The sequence below is a fragment of the Pelobates fuscus genome, chromosome 1 (genome assembly GCF_036172605.1).
Source record: "Pelobates fuscus isolate aPelFus1 chromosome 1, aPelFus1.pri, whole genome shotgun sequence".
Lineage (NCBI taxonomy): Eukaryota > Metazoa > Chordata > Amphibia > Anura > Pelobatidae > Pelobates > Pelobates fuscus.
The window spans coordinates 434,170,109-434,187,969 of NC_086317.1; the positions used below are offsets into that span (position 1 = coordinate 434,170,109).

General features: G+C 43.1%; 1 protein-coding gene across 1 annotated transcript in view; it reads right to left on the reverse strand.

Moving 5' to 3' along the window:
• Positions 1–16,613, reverse strand: part of LOC134571281 (WD repeat-containing protein 49-like) — a 132,044-nt gene extending 115,431 nt beyond the window's left edge. Inside the window, exons 1-2 of the mRNA XM_063429455.1 lie at positions 16,366–16,613; positions 21–294 (exon numbers count right to left, since the gene is read on the reverse strand). Coding sequence (XP_063285525.1) covers positions 21–294; positions 16,366–16,433 — 342 coding nt within the window. The 5' untranslated portion in view covers positions 16,434–16,613. The remainder of the gene's footprint in view (positions 1–20; positions 295–16,365) is intronic.
• Between the last annotated feature and the right edge of the window lie 1,248 nt (positions 16,614–17,861).

A 17,861-nucleotide genomic window follows, 5' to 3' on the forward strand; every position in this document is an offset into this window, starting at 1 on the left:
ATTATACTGCATATTGTTACCTTCTCTTTTCTGAGGTTTCTGGTTGGATCTGAGTTGTTTTGTAGATTTTCTGTTAAATTCTCTACTAGCCCTAAAGAATGTCTTCTCTGCTGTCTCCTGATTAGCTCCTTCTCCAGCCATTCTGGAGGGATTTGGTCTTCTTCTTCTTCTTCAGATTCTTCAAAGAAAATAGTATTAGATTGTGTCCGGACCCTAGGGGCTCCCCCTGCTGTTTTTGCTCGTTGATGGATTGGCTGAGTTTTTACTGTTGTTTGTCTTAGTTCACTAAAAAGACTGCAAATAAAACATAATGCATTTATTAATATACATCATTATTATAAGAAACTGTATACCAGTGACACGCAGCAACAAGAAATAAGCTTGGTAACTCGGATAAAAAACACGTATCGTCTTACCATCAATAAAACAATGTTCTATGCCTTGTGATAGAATTACTACTGCATACAATGTATATTTGTGTGAACACTTACATGCATTGCAAGGGAACGGTTGGCCTGGGCTGAAGCGCCCAAGTTATTACTATTATTTATTGACATTTATATAATGGCAACTTACTACAAGGGTGACATTTTTATGATAAATTAGACAATTACATAATTTCACAGGAACAATAGATTGATGAGGACCCTGCTCAAACAAGCTTACAATCTAGAGTTGGCTCCTGTAAAGTCCCCAGTCTAATTATAGCACTTCCTTGTTGTTAGCCCCGAGTCTTTTTAAAAGCTCCAAGTTCCTTTTTTACCTGATCCTCTCAGCTATATAATTAGAAATTATATAATTATGATTGACATAAAGTTTAAAAAAAACTAATTAGGCTGAACGGTCATAAAATTTAACCTTGTGCTAAAACCCCTGGTCATGTCTGAAGAAGCAAAGGATCACATATCAAGTCACCTTCATTAAATGCCAAAGAGACCTGGTGATTCTTGATTTTGCCACTGTTATGGACATATGCAAATGTTACAAGTTATTAGAATGAAAATTTGTATTTCTTAAACTGTGTACAGATTTTGCAAACTGACAATTTGTTAGAGAAGGAAATATTGTATTTCATTCAATGTTTCATTAATAAATGACCTCTTACCCATTTTCATTGAATATGGTGTTTAGAATTTAGGATGCCATTTTGTCCTAGGTAGTGTTGTCGCGAACCCGAAATTTTCGGTTCGCGAATGGCGAACGCGAACTTCCGCAAATGTTCGCGAACCGCCATTGACTTCAATGGGCAGGCGAATTTTAAAACCAACAGGGACTCTTTCTGGCCACAAAAGTGATGGAAAAGTTGTTTCAAGGGGACTAACACCTGGACTGTGGCATGCCGGAGGGGGATCCATGGCAAAACTCCCATGGAAAATTGCACAGTTGATGCAGAGTCTGCTTTTAATCCATAAAGGGCAGAAATCACCTAACATTGACACCTGTCCTCAAAGCCCCTGATACACACTGACACAGAGCAGAATAGAGACTGTTCCCCGTCCTCAGAGACCATGATACACACTGACACAGAGCAGAATAGAGACTGTTACCCCTACATAGGGTCACTTGGCAGATATGGCGGGGTCGTGGGAGGGGGAGGATGACTTTCACCTCTTCCCCTGTTACATTCCCGTTGTGCTGTGACATCACCCTTATACGCTGTGTAAAGCATACTATTTAATTTGATCAGCATGGCCACTTGAGTTTTTATAGATTTCACGCTGCTTGTAGTTTATATATGGTTCACAAAAATCAAACAAACGATAAAGTAAACATGTAAGGATTCAGAATATTCTTTCAAACCCTTACACATTGTGTGTACGTATTTTTTGTCTTAAGTTTGTGGCTTTAAAGAGGTTTACGTTGTTTCTATGATGTGCATAACATGTTCTTGTAAATGTTTGTTAAATTTTTCCTGGAATTGTAATTTTTGAATCTGAATAAAGATAGTCAAATCCCTGATACACACTGACACAGAGCAGAATAGAGACTGTTCCCCCTACATAGGGTCACTTGGCAGATATGGATTGACACCTGTCCTCAAAACCCCTGATACACACTGACACAGAGCAGAATAGGGACTGTTCCCCCTACATAGGGTCACTTGGCAGATATGGATTGACACCTGTCCTCAAAACCCCTGATACACACTGACACAGAGCAGAATAGGGACTGTTCCTCCTACATAGGGTCACTTGGCAGATATGGATTGACACCTGTCCTCAAAACCCCTGATACACACTGACACAGAGCAGAATAGGGACTGTTCCCCCTACATAGGGTCACTTGGCAGATATGGATTGACACCTGTCCTCAAAACCCCTGATACACACTGACACAGAGCAGAATAGAGACTGTTCCCTGTCCACAGAGACCATGATACACACTGACACAGAGCAGAATAGAGACTGTCCCCCCTACATAGGGTCACTTGGCAGGTATGGATTGACACCTGTCCTCAAAGCCCCTGATACACACTGACACAGAGCAGAATAGAGACTGTTCCCTGTCCACAGAGACCATGATACACACTGACACAGAGCAGAATAGAGACTGTTCACCCTACATAGGGTCACTTGGCAGGTATGGATTGACACCTGTCCTCAAAGCCCCTGATACACACTGACACAGAGCAGAATAGAGACTGTTCCCTGTCCACAGAGACCATGATACACACTGACACAGAGCAGAATAGAGACTGTTCACCGTCCACAGAGACCATGATACACACTGACACAGAGCAGAATAGAGACTGTTCCCCGTCCACAGAGACCATGATACACACTGACAGGGCACGCTCCAGGAAGAAAACAAATGGTATGATGTCGCTGATGGTGCCTTCGTTGTGACTGACTAGGTTTGTCACCTCCTCAAAAGGACGCATGAGCCTACAGGCATTGCGCATGAGCGTCCAGTAACGTGGCAAAAAAATTCCCAGCTCCCCAGAGGCTGTTGGAGCAGGCGGTCGAACATTAGGAGTGTTGAATTCCAACGTGTAGGGCTGTCGCAAATCAAGCGCCTCACTGGCATGTTGTTTCGCCTCTGGATATCGGCAAAGTGAGCCATGGCCGTGTAGGAACGCCTGAAATGGCCACACACCTTCCTGGCCTGCTTCAGGACGTCCTGTAAGCCTGTGTACTTATGCACAAAGCGTTGTACGATCAGATTACACACATGTGCCATGCACGGCACATGTGTCAACTTGCCCAACTTCAATGCCGCTATCAAATTTTTTCCGTTGTCACACACCACTTTGCCGATATCCAGTTGCTGCGGAGTCAGCCACTTTTCCACCTGTGCGTTCAGGGCGGACAGGAGTGCTTGTCCGGTGTGACTCTCTGCTTTCAAGCAAGTCAAACCCAAGACGGCATGACACTGCCGTATCCGGGATGTGGAATAGTACCTGGGGAGCTGGGGGGGTGCCGTTGATGTGGAGCAAGACGCAGCAGCACAAGAGGACTCAGCCGAGGAGGTTATGGAAGAGGATGGAGTAGGAGGAGTAGAGGAGGTGGCAGCAGGACTGCCTGCAATTCGTGGTGGTGTCACCAACTCCTCTGCAATGCCACGCATTCCTTGCTTGTCAGCCGTCAGCAGGTTTACCCAATGCGCAGTGTAGGTGATATACCTGCCCTGACCATGCTTTGCAGACCAGGTATCAGTGGTCAGATGGACCCTTGCCCCAACACTGTGTGCCAGACATGCCATGACTTCCTTTTGCACAATTGAGTACAAGTTGGGGTTTGCCTTTTGTGAAAAGAAATTCCGGCCGGGTACCTTCCACTGCGGTGTCCCAATAGCTACAAATTTTTTGAACGCCTCAGACTCAACCAGATTGTATGGTAAAAGCTGGCGGGCTAATAGTTCGGACAAGCCAGCTGTCAGACGCTGGGCAAGGGGGTGACTTGGTGACATTGGCTTCTTACGCTCAAACATGTCCTTGACAGACACATGACTGTGGGCAGATGAGCAGGAACTGCTCAAGGCGGGAGACGGAGTGGCGGATGGTTGAGAGGGGGCAAGAAGGACAGCAGTGGTTGACGTGGCTGAAGATGCTAGACCAGGAGGAGGATGGCGACTTAGAGTAGGCGTGCTGCTTGTACTCATGTGTTGATCCCATAGGCGTTTGTGATGTGAGATCATGTGCCTACGCAAAGCAGTTGTACCTAGGTGGGTGTTGGACCTCCCACGACTCAATTTCCTTTGGCACAGGTTGCAAATGGCATCGCTGTTGTCCGAGGCAGACACACAAAAAAAATGCCACACTGCTGAGCTCTGCAATGACGGCATTCTGGTGGTGGACACAGCATGCGTTGATTGGCGTGCTGTCGGGCTGACCCCAGGTGCCAATGCATGCTGTCTGACTGTGCCACTAGCTCCTTGCGACGACCCCCCCTGCTTCCAACTCGTCTCCTCCTCCTCTCTGTCTCCCCATCTGAACTTTCGCCCTGTTCTTCTTCTTGCCGAGCGGGCACCCACGTGACATCCATGGACACATCGTCATCATCAACCGCTTCGCTTGTATCTGACAACTCAGAAAAGGAAGCAGCAGCGGGTACAACATCACACCGTACCTCCATGTGTTTAATGCTGCCTGCCTGAGACATATCCCTGTTATCTACATCCTCTAGCAATAATGGTTGCGCATCACTCATTTCTTCAAACGGGTGTGTGAATAACTCCTCTGACATACCAAGTAAAGCGGCTGTGGTGCTAGTTTTGGTGGTGGCGGCAGGCGGTGAGTGGTATCTTGAGAGGTGCCTGAAGCTAAGCTGGAGGAGGATGGTGCGTCAAGGTTCTGAGCGGAGGCTGTACAAGATTGGGTGTCCTGTGTTAGCCAGTCAACTATGTCCTCAGAACTTTTCAAGTTCAGGGTACGTGGCTTCTGAAAACTGGGCATTATTCTAGGGCAAAAGGGAATCACAGCACCACGACCACGACGGCCCCTGCGGGGTGGCCTGCTTCTGCCTGTCATTTTTTTGGGGATTAGTGGTACTATGCGTGCAAGCTACTGTGAGACCAGATATGATTGGCAATGTGAACTGTAACAGTTCTGCAGAGCACACACTGTAGGCCTGACACACCCGCTTGAAGACAAGTAACTGCTATTCAATCTATAACAGTGAAAAACACATTTTCTTTGTAAAAGCACGCTATAGAGACACCAGATATGATTGGCAATGTGCACTTGAACAGTTCTGCAGAGCACACACTGTAGGCCTGACACACCCGCTTGAAGACAAGTAACTGCTATTCAATCTATAACAGTGAAAAAAAAAATCTGCTTTTAAAAGCACGCTATAGAGACACCAGATATGATTGGCAATGTGCACTGGAACAGTTCTGGAGAGCACACGCTGAAGGAAGGACTGACAGAGCCGCTTGAAGGACACTGACTGGCTGCTATTAGCTTACACTAGAAACCTTTTTTCTTTCTAAAAGCACGCTATAGAGACACCAGATATGATTGGCAACTGTCAAAGCACGCTGGCACAGGTCTGCAGAGCACACGCTGAAGGAAGGACTGACAGAGCCGCTTGAAGGACACTGACTGGCTGCTATTAGCTTACACTAGAAACTTTTTTTCTTTGTAAAAGCACGCTATAGAGACACCAGATATGATTGGCAATGTGCACTTGAACAGTTCTGCAGAGCACACACTGTAGGCCTGACACACCCGCTTGAAGACAAGTAACTGCTATTCAATCTATAACAGTGGAAAAAAAAAATTTGGTTTTAAAAGCACGCTATAGAGACACCAGATATGATTGGCAATGTGCACTGGAACAGTTCTGGAGAGCACACGCTGAAGGAAGGACTGACAGAGCCGCTTGAAGGACACTGACTGGCTGCTATTAGCTTACACTAGAAACCTTTTTTCTTTGTAAAAGCACGCTATAGAGACACCAGATATGATTGGCAACTGTCAAAGCACGCTGGCACAGGTCTGCAGAGCACACGCTGAAGGAAGGACTAACAGAGCCGCTTGAAGGACACTGACTGGCTGCTATTAGCTTACACTAGAAACCTTTTTTCTTTGTAAAAGCACGCTATAGAGACACCAGATATGATTGGCAACTGTCAAAGCACGCTGGCACAGGTCTGCAGAGCACACGCTGAAGGAAGGCCTGACAGAGCCGCTTGAAGGACACTGACTGGCTGCTATTAGCTTACACTGGAAACCTTTTTTCTTTGTAAAAGCACGCTAAAGAGACACCAGATATGATTGGCAACTGTCAAAGCACGCTGGCACAGGTCTGCAGAGCACACGCTGAAGTAGGCCTGACACCCAGACGCTTGCAGACAACTAACTGCTCTTCTATTACAGTGAAAAAAAATTATTTCTTTTAAATCTAAAGCTTAACCTATTGTAAAAACAGATATGAGTGGTGGCACTGACTGTGCAAATTGGCAAGGCATCCAACCTGACACAGAAGCTGGCAGCAGGCAACTGCTCTTCTATTACAGTGAAAAAACATTATTTATTTTAAATGTAAAGCTTAACCTATTGTTAAAACAGATATGAGTGGTGGCACTGACTGTGCAAATGGGCAAGGCATCCAACCTGACACAGAAGCTGGCAGGCAGGCAACTGCTCTTCTATTACAGTGAAAAAAAATTATTTATTTTAAATGTAAAGCTTAACCTATTGTTAAAACAGATATGAGTGGTGGCACTGACTGTGCAAATGGGCAAGGCATCCAACCTGACACAGAAGCTGGCAGGCAGGCAACTGCTCTTCTATTACAGTGAAAAAAATTATTTCTTTTAAATGTAAAGCTTAACCTATTGTTAAAACAGATATGAGTGGTGGCACTGACTGTGCAAATGGGCAAGGCATCCAACCTGACACAGAAGCTGGCAGGCAGGCAACTGCTCTTCTATTACAGTGAAAAAAAATTATTTATTTTAAATGTAAAGCTTAACCTATTGTAAAAACAGATATGAGTGGTGGCACTGGGCAAGTAGGCACAGTATCCAATGTGAACCTCACACAGAAGCTGGCAGGCAGGCACCTGCAATTAGATTACACAGGAAAAAAAAAAAGCAGCCTGATGTTCTAGCCCTAAAAAGGGCTTTTTGGGGTGCTGTCCTTACAGCAGAGATGAGATTAGTCCTTCAGTATTGTAGTGGACACTGAATACCCTAGCCTAGCTATCAATTTCCCTATCTAATCAGCAGCAGCTAAACTTTTCCTCCTCTCACTAAGCATGCAGCTTCAGAATGAATCGAAAATGGATGCTGGGAGGGAGGTTGGAGGGTGTGGAAGGGAGGGAGTGCTGCTGATTGGCTGGAATGTGTCTGCTGACCGAGAGGCACAGGGTCAAAGTTTGCCCAATGATGACGAATAGGGGGCGGATCGAACTGCGCATGTGTCCGCCCGCCGCGGCGAACGCGAACACGCTAAGTTCGCCGGGAACTGTTCGCCGGCGGACAGTTCGGTACATCACTAGTCCTAGGTTAATGTAAGAACAAATCAAGCATTGCCTATGTTATATGTACCCTTACGTTTTAGTCTAAACATAGATAAGGTCATGACAATAGACTGTTTAGAATGTTCCCATGTGAAGTGACCAAGTCAAGGCTATGTCATTTAATGCTCATGACCTCATATCTTTCCCAAGTTAAGGTAGTTCCTAACATGACCTAATTTAAAATCTAAGGTATACATATGTATTTATTTCAATATCCTCCCAGGAACCAAGGAAAAAATTGCCTTCCAGTGTGCCATCATTTTTCATTTTTGATGAAAAGGAGGAGGAAGTTCCCAGCATCCGAGCCTATTACATGACATATCACTGGAAAGTCCAGGATGTCCTCTTTGTCACGAACGCACCCTACTTCAAGAGTATGCGTGACATAGTTGACTATTTGTCTGCACTAGACTGGAAATAATGACAAAATCCCCATTAACACCACCCACACTTAAGCATAATAATATAACTATTACTATTTTAACGCTGCCACCACCAAGACAATTTATAAATGGGGTGCCTTGGTCCCCCATATAAATCAATAATAAAAACTACCAAATGTAACTTAGCACAATATCTATGTAATTGCAAAATACTAATTAGTCTCTTCAGGTAACGTGATGCTTTACCAGACAAAGGCAGAACTTAATAAAGGAATATTTATTATGAGTAAACAATAGTCACATTGCATAAAAAAAATATAGATGGCAATCAAAATTATTTACACCAACAACTGATAAAAACAAAATGGATAAAATAACAGAAAGTCCTAATCACTTACTTAGTTCTTCAAAGTAAATACTTCTGCCCCAGGGGGTCTCTGGTAGGAAAGATGGTGGCTCACTTAGAATTAGATTCTGGCCCCGAGCAAGTACCAAGACATTTCAGTATCATTGGATATTAGATATACACTGTGGATTACCACGCCTGGTCTAGAGGTGGAGTTAGGGCGTATCTATAGAGATAATGAGTGACCACCCCCTTGTGTTCCAGACCAATATAAATCCAAATGGAAACATTTGGTTCTATCTTCTCTTATGTACCTGCTATAGAAATAATAATTGCATCTACAAATTTATTATTTTTCCATTCTATAGATGTCATACAGCGTACTTGCGACCCAATATGGCAGACATCACAATTCCTTCCCCTATGATACTGGAACAAGGTTAAAATCAATTAACAAATCAAAGAGATTGACACGTCGATTAAGAGGTACAGGACATATGACTGAAGTCAGACATTCAGGCTTTTCACGTGTAGAATCTCATACTTTGCAGCTTTCACATTCCTATGCAATTTACATTACCCCTTCTGTCATCTGACCTCTGTGGGGGTCCCAGCTTCAAAAGGAATTAAGGCTATAAACCTTCCACACAATCAAATTAACTCATTTTGACACTGACAGTACTACCTCTACCAGGCAAGCAGATTATCTATGCACTACAAAAATTACATTAAAGGACAATATTCCATAGTGCAATAATGAGTTACTTCCTCTCTTCTAATATTCCATCCCTAATTTTTGGGGACTTCAATATTCCCATTAACCCACCTTTGACCTCAACAGCCTCTAAACTACTTTCGATGACTTCCTCCCTCAGGCTATTGCAGAGGGCTAATTCTCCCACCCATGTAGCTGGCAATATCCTCAACCTCATTTTCTCTTATGCATGTACAGTATCTAATATCTGCAACACTCCATTTCCTCTCTCTGATCACCACCTCTTATCGTTTGCTCTCAAGTACCCCCTCACCCAACAACCTCAGCCTAACCCCCATTCAACTCAGGAGGAACCTTAATTCTATTGACCTCCAGCAGCTGTCAGCTGATATTGATTCACAACTGCTATCCATCCCTTCCCTCTCCTGTCCCTCACTGGCCATCTCCACATATAACACTACCCTCAACTCTGCTTGAATGCTGCAGCCCCGCTCCAAACATGCACCTTAAGGAGGACAGGCCCCAACCGTGGCATGCTAAATCAACACGCTACCTGCAAAGATGCTCCTGTTGTGCCGAACGCTCCTGGAGGAAGTCTTGCACCCTGGCAGACTATAGCCATTATAAATTCATATTGAGTTCACACAACGCAGCCCTTGCCCTCTCCAAACATTCATACTTTTCCTCTCTCATTAGTTCATGCTCCCACAATCCCAGGCATCTCTTTGACACCTTTAACTGTCTTCTTCACCCTGCTGTGGCCGCCCTCCAAACTAACCTTACAACCGATAGCTTTGCATGCTACTCTACTGACAAGTTTAAACAGCTAAGGAAAGAAATCTCCCCACCTTGCCATTCTCTTTCTCAACCACACGTTGATCATGCCTTTCCTAGCCTTCAGACTTTCTCCCAGGCTACTGAACAAGAGGTGGCAGCGCTTCTCCTTTCCTCTCACCCCACCACTTGATCCTGTCCCATCTCACCTTATCAGATCTCTCTCCCAGTGTCTTGTGCCTTCCTTAACACACATCTTCAGCTGCTCTTTCTCTTCTGGCATTGTCCCTGCTGACCTTAAACATGCCACTGTAGTACCTATCCTGAAGAAAACATCTCTTGACCTGTCCTCCCCCTCTATCGTCCCATATCTATGCTCCCTTTTTCCTTAAAGCTTCTCGAAAGACTTGTCTACCCATATGTCTCACTTCCTCAATTCCAACCCTCACCTTGACCCTCTTAAATCTGGCTTCTGCCCTCTCCACTCTACTGAGACTGCTCTTACCAAAGTTACTAATGACCTAATTGCAGCTAAATCCAAAGGCCACTACTCCTTACTAATTCTTCTTGATGTCTCTGCTGCCTTTGACACCGTTGATCATGCTTTCCTTCTTCAAACTCTTCAATTACTCGGTCTCTAAGACTCTGTCCTCTTGTGGTTTTCCTATTATCTCTCCCAACGCTCATTCAGTGTCTCCTTTTCTAATGATACCTCCTCCCCTCGTCCTGTCTCGGTTGAAGTCCCCCAAGGCTCTGTCCTTGGTCCCCTTCTATTTTCTCTTTATACTGCCTCTCTTGGCAAACTTATTACCTCATTTGGATTTCACACCACCTGATGACACCCAGTTATATCTCTCCTCCCCAGACCTCTCCCCTACCGTCCTGCATTGCATCACTGCTTGCCTTTCTTCCATCTCTGACTGGATGTCCTCCTGCTTTCTGAAACTCAATCTCTCTAAAACTGAGCTCCTTGTCTAATACTGATCCTCCTCTTTTGCTCTTCCTTCAAGTTAGTGTTATCGACATAAGTCCATCCTTGCAAGCGCGCTGTCTTGGCGTCATACATGATTTTGGCCTCACCTTTGAGCCTCACATCCAGTATGTTGTCAAATCCTGTAGATTCCATCTTAAAAACATAGTCTGCATCCACCCCTTTCTTACGCAAGATGCTAGCAAGGTGCTTGTCCATGCTCTAGTAATTTCCTGCATGGATTATTGTAACCCTCTCCTAATTGGTCTTCCTAAAGGCCGTATTGCCCAGCTACAGTGCGTAATGAATGCTGCCACCAGACTGATTTTCCTCTCTAGTCGGTCCTTTCACCCCTTACCCCTCTGTAAGTCCTTATATGGGCTTCCTGTATCCTATAGGAGTCAATTTAAAATGCTAACCCATACCTATAAAGCACTGAACAATAGAGATGACCCAAATTCGCTGGCGAATAGTTCCTGGCGAACATAGCTTGTTCGCGTTCGCCGAGGATGGCGAACATATGCGATGTTCGGTCCGCCCCCTATTCGTTATCATTGAGTAAACTTTGACCCTGTACCTCACAGTCAGCAGACACATTCCAGCCAATCAGCAGCAGACCCTCCCTCCCAGACCCTCCCACCTCCTGGACAGAATCCATTTTAGATTAATTCGGAAGCTGCATTTTTTTTTTTTTTTTTTTTTTTTTTAGACAGAAGTGTGTTATATTTGAGCATGCTAGGCTGAACGTGTGTATATCATGGCTAGTTGCACTGAGGGTAAGAGTATATAGCAGTACATTGTTGTGAAAGATGGCTGTCATGTTTAGGGTGTAGCTTGCACGTTATCAACTGTGTATTTATATCAGCAGCTCCACCACTAGTTATAAATCAAGTGTGAGTCGCCCCATGAGATGAGACTAGTGAATAACATAATACATGAACGGTTAAGGGAAAGGCATGTAAGGAACTACGACAATAAACTCTTTAGGAGGTGAAATAATGACATGTTTAAACGATTGCTACTTTACGATTAGTTAATGTGCAGAGAGCAGTTCATGTGATCAAAGGCATGGTGTGGAGGATCGGCTATAGTGGGACATGCTTGGCAGGCTGCTGTTTACTGCTTGTGCTCATCCGAACCCTTCTGGGCACCAGGTGCAGACCCTGGGAGTCCCCGATACCTGGAACAACAAAGGCAAGTCTCTGGCTGAGTGCCGGGTTCGCGGCTTGAGGTGGTGGAAGCTTGTTTTGTCGGGTGGTCAGATCTGTCCCGGTGGTGCTTCACGTCCAGTGCGGGATTGTGGTGGCTTAAGGTGGAGGCGAGTGCTTGACGTGGGGCAGGCTCTGCATTTCTGTTTGTGCCTCCGGTCCCATCTTCGACGCCTTTTGCGTTGGTGGATTTTAATGGGGACTGCTTCGCTTAGCTGTGGTGGAGCTTGTTGGGGCTGTGGTGGAGCTTGTTGGGGCTTCCTGCTTGTTATTTGCTTCCAAAATTGATTAAAGAGTCTGTCCAGCTTACACTCAATATCCTGCCATGCTCTGCTGGTACCAGGAGGACACGCGGCTGCCGCCATATTGGGAGAGTCGCAGATGAGTATGTCGGCCTGGGCAGCTGTGCTCTGTGCGTCCATTAGCTCCAGACAGCCTCTCAGGGGTGGACCGGGATAACCCCCACCAGTCCGAGGGGGGGGGTAACGGAGCTCCTGCCGGGAAGTAGCTGCTCCTGGGCATCCCAGGATCGGGAGATCGGCAACCTCTCCTGCCCGGTGAGCACCAGGCCACACTTGCCACGCGGAGGTAAGTAAGACTCTGTCGAGTTGCTGACCACTATTAAGCATGTCGGGTCGGTCAGGTAGGAGCAACATTGCTGGGTCATCCCCTTCTGGGGTGAAATTCGCTTGTTGATAGCTGCTTAAAGTGAGATATTGAGGGAACTCACACGAAGTGCGTCTTTCCTCCATGACAGCTAGGCCCCGCCCCCCGGAAGCTGCATTCTTAGTGAGAGGAGGGACAGTGTAGCTGCTGCTGATTTAATAGGGAAATCGATAGCTAGGCTAGTGTATTTAGTGTCCACTACAGTCCTGAAGGACTCATCTGATCTCTGCTGTAAGGACAGCACCCCAAAAGCCCTTTTTAGGGCTAGAACATCAGTCTGCTTTTTTTTTTTTTTGTGTAATCTATTTGCAGTTGCCTGCCTGCCAGCGTGTGTGTCAGGCTCACAGCGTATACTGTGCCCACTTGCCCAGTACCACCACTCATATCTGGTGTCACAATAGCTTTTATTTAAAAAATGAAACTTTTTTGACTGTAATATAATAGCAGTCAGTTTCCTTCACATGTGTGCGTTTCAGGGCCTGCCAGGGCACAGTGTCACACCAGTGCAACTCATATCTGGTGTAACAGTAGTGTACATTAAAAAAAAAAATACAGGGGGCGTATTGTCACCTTTCGGGGACCCTTGGTGTTGTACGTGGCTGGGTGGAGGAAGAGACCTTCAATGACATCAGTGAGGACAAGGAACGGGACATGGCTAGCTTGGTATCCAACCTTGTGCAAATGGGGAGTTTGCGGTTGTGCAAATGGACTGTTTGCAGTTGTTTGCGGTACGTTAAACGGGGAGTTTGGTCTGTCACTGTGAAGCGGGCATAACCCTTACACTACCTGATCGATACAATATCATACCTGATGTTTTAAAGCACGTTATTCCAAACAATTTAGGAATGTTAGGTGATTTATGCCCGTTATGGATTAAAACCAGACTCTGCATCAACTATGTAATTTTCCTTTGTAAATGTAATTTCCTATGAAGTCATCAAGCTGAAAAATGTTGTGGAAATCTAACGATTTCAATTCAATACATGAACAAGAATCCTAAAAGAATAAAACAAACCAAGCTTACTATTCCTGATAACCAGGATGGAACAGGAGCCAGGTGTTCGAAGTGAAGTATCAATAAATTACAAAGCTATGACTATTGCAAGGACAGAAAGGACCCTGTGCATCTAAGGAGAGCTAAATGTCTCTTACTCACATTTGAAAGGTGACGGATAGCTTATGTTATTTAATTATTGCAAGGTATTATTTTAACCTTGATTTGCTATGTCCACCTTGAGCTGCAGATGAAATATAACCCAATTGGAAACCTCAGTCCTTATTTTTTTTTTTTTTTAAAGTGTGCAAAAATGTCTGCCTTCAAATTGCCATTAGAGCTGGTTTACATTATTCAGTTATTTAAATTATCCCAATACTGTTGATGCAAAGGCTAAAATGCAGCCATTATTTCTCCACCCCCTGCCCTTGGATGGGCACTAAATAGTGTAATTAAAACTAGAGACTGGGCAACTATTGCAGTACTCCTGTCTGTACAGTATATTAGTATTAGGTCCATATTAGTACTCTGTCTATACAGTATAATAGTATTAGTTCCATTAGTACTCCTGTCTATACAGTATAATAGTATTAGTTCAATTAGTACTCCTGTCTATACAGTATAATAGTACTGAATATTAGGTCCATTACAGTATAATAGTATATTAGGTCTATTAGTACTCCTGTCTATACAGTATAATAGTACTGAATATTAGGTCCATTAGTACTCCTGTCTATACAGTATAATAGTATATTAGGTCCATTAGTACTCCTGTCTATACAGTATAATAGTATATTAGGTCCATTAGTACTCCTGTCTATACAGTATAATAGTATATTAGGTGCATTAGTACTCCTGTCTATACAGTATAATAGTATATTAGGTCCATTAGTACTCCTGTCTATACAGTATAATAGTATATTAGGTCCATTAGTACTCCTGTCTATACAGTATAATAGTATATTAGGTCCATTAGTACTCCTGTCTATAGAGTATAATAGTACTGAATATTAGGTCCATTAGGACTCCTGTCTGCACAGTATAGTAGTATATTAGTAGTATATTCGGTCTATTAGTACCCCTGTCTGCACAGTATAGTAGTATATTCGGTCTATTAGTACCCCTGTCTGCACAGTATAGTAGTATATTCGGTCTATTAGTACCCCTGTCTGCACAGTATAGTAGTATATTAGTACCCCTGTCTGTACAGTATAGTAGTATATTAGTAGTATATTCGGTCTATTAGTACCCCTGTCTGCACAGTATAGTAGTATATTCGGTCTATTAGTACCCTGTCTGCACAGTATAGCAGTATATCAGTAGTATATTCGGTCTATTAGTACCCTGTCTGCACAGTATAGTAGTATATCAGTAGTATATTCGGTCTATTAGTACCCTGTCTGCACAGTATAGCAGTATATCAGTAGTATATTCGGTCTATTAGTACCCCTGTCTGCACAGTATAGTAGTATATTCGGTCTATTAGTACCCTGTCTGCACAGTATAGTAGTATATTAGTAGTATATTCGGTCTATTAGTACCCCTGTCTGCACAGTATAGTAGTATATTAGTAGTATATTCGGTCTATTAGTACCCCTGTCTGCACAGTATAGTAGTATATTAGTAGTATATTCGGTCTATTGGTACCCCTGTCTGCACAGTATAGTAGTATATTCGGTCTATTAGTACCCTGTCTGCACAGTATAGTAGTATATTCGGTCTATTAGTACCCCTGTCTGCACACTATAGTAGTATATTAGTACCCCTGTCTGTACAGTATAGTAGTATATTAGTAGTATATTCGGTCTATTAGTACCCCTGTCTGCACAGTATAGTAGTATATTCGGTCTATTAGTACCCTGTCTGCACAGTATAGTAGTATATCAGTAGTATATTCGTTCTATTAGTACCCTGTCTGCACAGTATAGCAGTATATCAGTAGTATATTCGGTCTATTAGTACCCTGTCTGCACAGTATAGTAGTATATTCGGTCTATTAGTACCCTGTCTGCACAGTATAGCAGTATATCAGTAGTATATTCGGTCTATTAGTACCCCTGTCTGCACAGTATAGTAGTATATTCGGTCTATTAGTACCCTGTCTGCACAGTATAGTAGTATATTAGTAGTATATTCGGTCTATTAGTACCCCTGTCTGCACAGTATAGTAGTATATTAGTAGTATATTCGGTCTATTAGTACCCCTGTCTGCACAGTATAGTAGTATATTAGTAGTATATTCGGTCTATTAGTACCCCTGTCTGCACAGTATAGTAGTATATTCGGTCTATTAGTACCCTGTCTGCACAGTATAGTAGTATATTAGTAGTATATTCGGTCTATTAGTACCCCTGTCTGCACAGTATAGTAGTATATTAGTAGTATATTCGGTCTATTAGTACCCCTGTCTGCACAGTATAGTAGTATATTAGTAGTATATTCGGTCTATTAGTACCCCTGTCTGCACAGTATAGTAGTATATTCGGTCTATTAGTACCCTGTCTGCACAGTATAGTAGTATATTAGTAGTATATTCGGTCTATTAGTACCCCTGTCTGCACAGTATAGTAGTATATCAGTAGTATATTCGGTCTATTAGTACCCTGTCTGCACAGTATAGTAGTATATTCGGTCTATTAATAAAATATAGTAATATATCAGGTCCCTGTCGGTACAGATCTAGCAGTATTGCTGCATTGTATATATTATCAGCCCTACTTGTTGCACGCTGAGTAACGTTACTTGGTAACAGTAAACAGCTCGGAAAACATCATGTCAAATATTATTATTATTCCAAAGCCGTAATAAGTATCTTGTTTATAGCTGTATTTGGTCCTTACCTGGGCACATTGTATGTCTCCAGTCTGCCCAGCGCAGAGCTGGCTCTCACCTTCCTCCTTCCTGACATGGTCACTTTAAATGCCGGCTGGACTGTCCCTGGGCTGGCACTGACTGAGGGGGCATGTGCTGGGTTCACTCTAGGCTGCTGGCAGAATACTCACACAGGGAGGGGTCTGCAGTGAGAGGACCCTGCAATTATCCTGTAACCCCTCTCCCAGTCTCAGCCAGCCTTCCCCCTCCCTCTCTGTCTGTGTGTGTCTGTGTGTGTCTGTGTGTGGCTCTGTGTTTGTTCCTTGCACAGGTTGCTCTGGTTTCACACCTACCTGCGTCTAGAGAGTAATCCACCTAAGAGGTAGCTTAGTACAATCCCAAAATACAGGCATCTAACTATTAGTCACAACTGAGGGTATCAGCAGATAACCAATCCATACACAAATATCGGATTGTTTAACCCATTCAGGTACAACTCATTTTATCTCAAACAAGAAAAAAAAACAGCTCATCACACATCCCTGTTGGTTACATTTAGACAATATTTTACTATTTTCAGGGAAAAAACAGGACAAAATGCAGCAATACTCCATTAAGTAAAGTGTTCTAGAATGCTTGCTGGCCATGTTTATCGCATGGAGTACTTTACATTTTGCTGAATTAATAGCACTTAGAGAAATCTTTTGTAGCTGCAGTTTTTTTTATACTTTTCTAGCAAATACAAATAACTGCTGCCAATGGAAATTTAGGACTTCTGTAACTAAACTGGGAATTGTTTGGAAATGAAAATGAATTCATAAGGAATGTCACATTTTCAGTTTGAGATCAATATGGAATCCCACCGATTTGCACATCTTGGATTATTCAATAAACCTCAAACTGTAGCAAATTCAAATTTGAAGCGCAAAATGAAGACTCCAATAGCCAAGTAGTGTTTCTAGACAAATTGGACGTTTTGTAACATATCAGTTATTTTATCCTTAGTTAGATGTTAATTTGCTACAATTCCAAGTGTAGAAAAAAAACAAAAAAAACACAGAAATAAACTATTATCCACTCATGTGTGAATTGTAGACAATACATAGTGAATTCAAAGATAAATTAAAATTGTGTGTCACATTCAAATCCCTAGCTGTCTCGTTTTTTGTTTTATTTAAATTATTTTTCAATTGTTATCTAAAATTTTAGATTTACTCTTTGTTGAATAACACGGCGTTGTGTGTTTGGAACAAGAATTAACTGTAATAATGTGTGTGAAATATATTTGAAAAAGTAGGTTTTGAAACAGTATAGTAGATTTTCAGTTCTATCCTACATGATTTAAATAGCCTCTTCAGTAAGAGAGGAATCAGACCATTGAAATGATGAATGGACACTCACTAGCCTTGCTTTGTTCCTGATACAACTGTCATTAAATTTTACAGCTTGGAAATAGTGACTGTATCCAAGTAGCTCTCTGTACTAATGTTTACATACCACACATGCACACAATGTCTTCTCATAT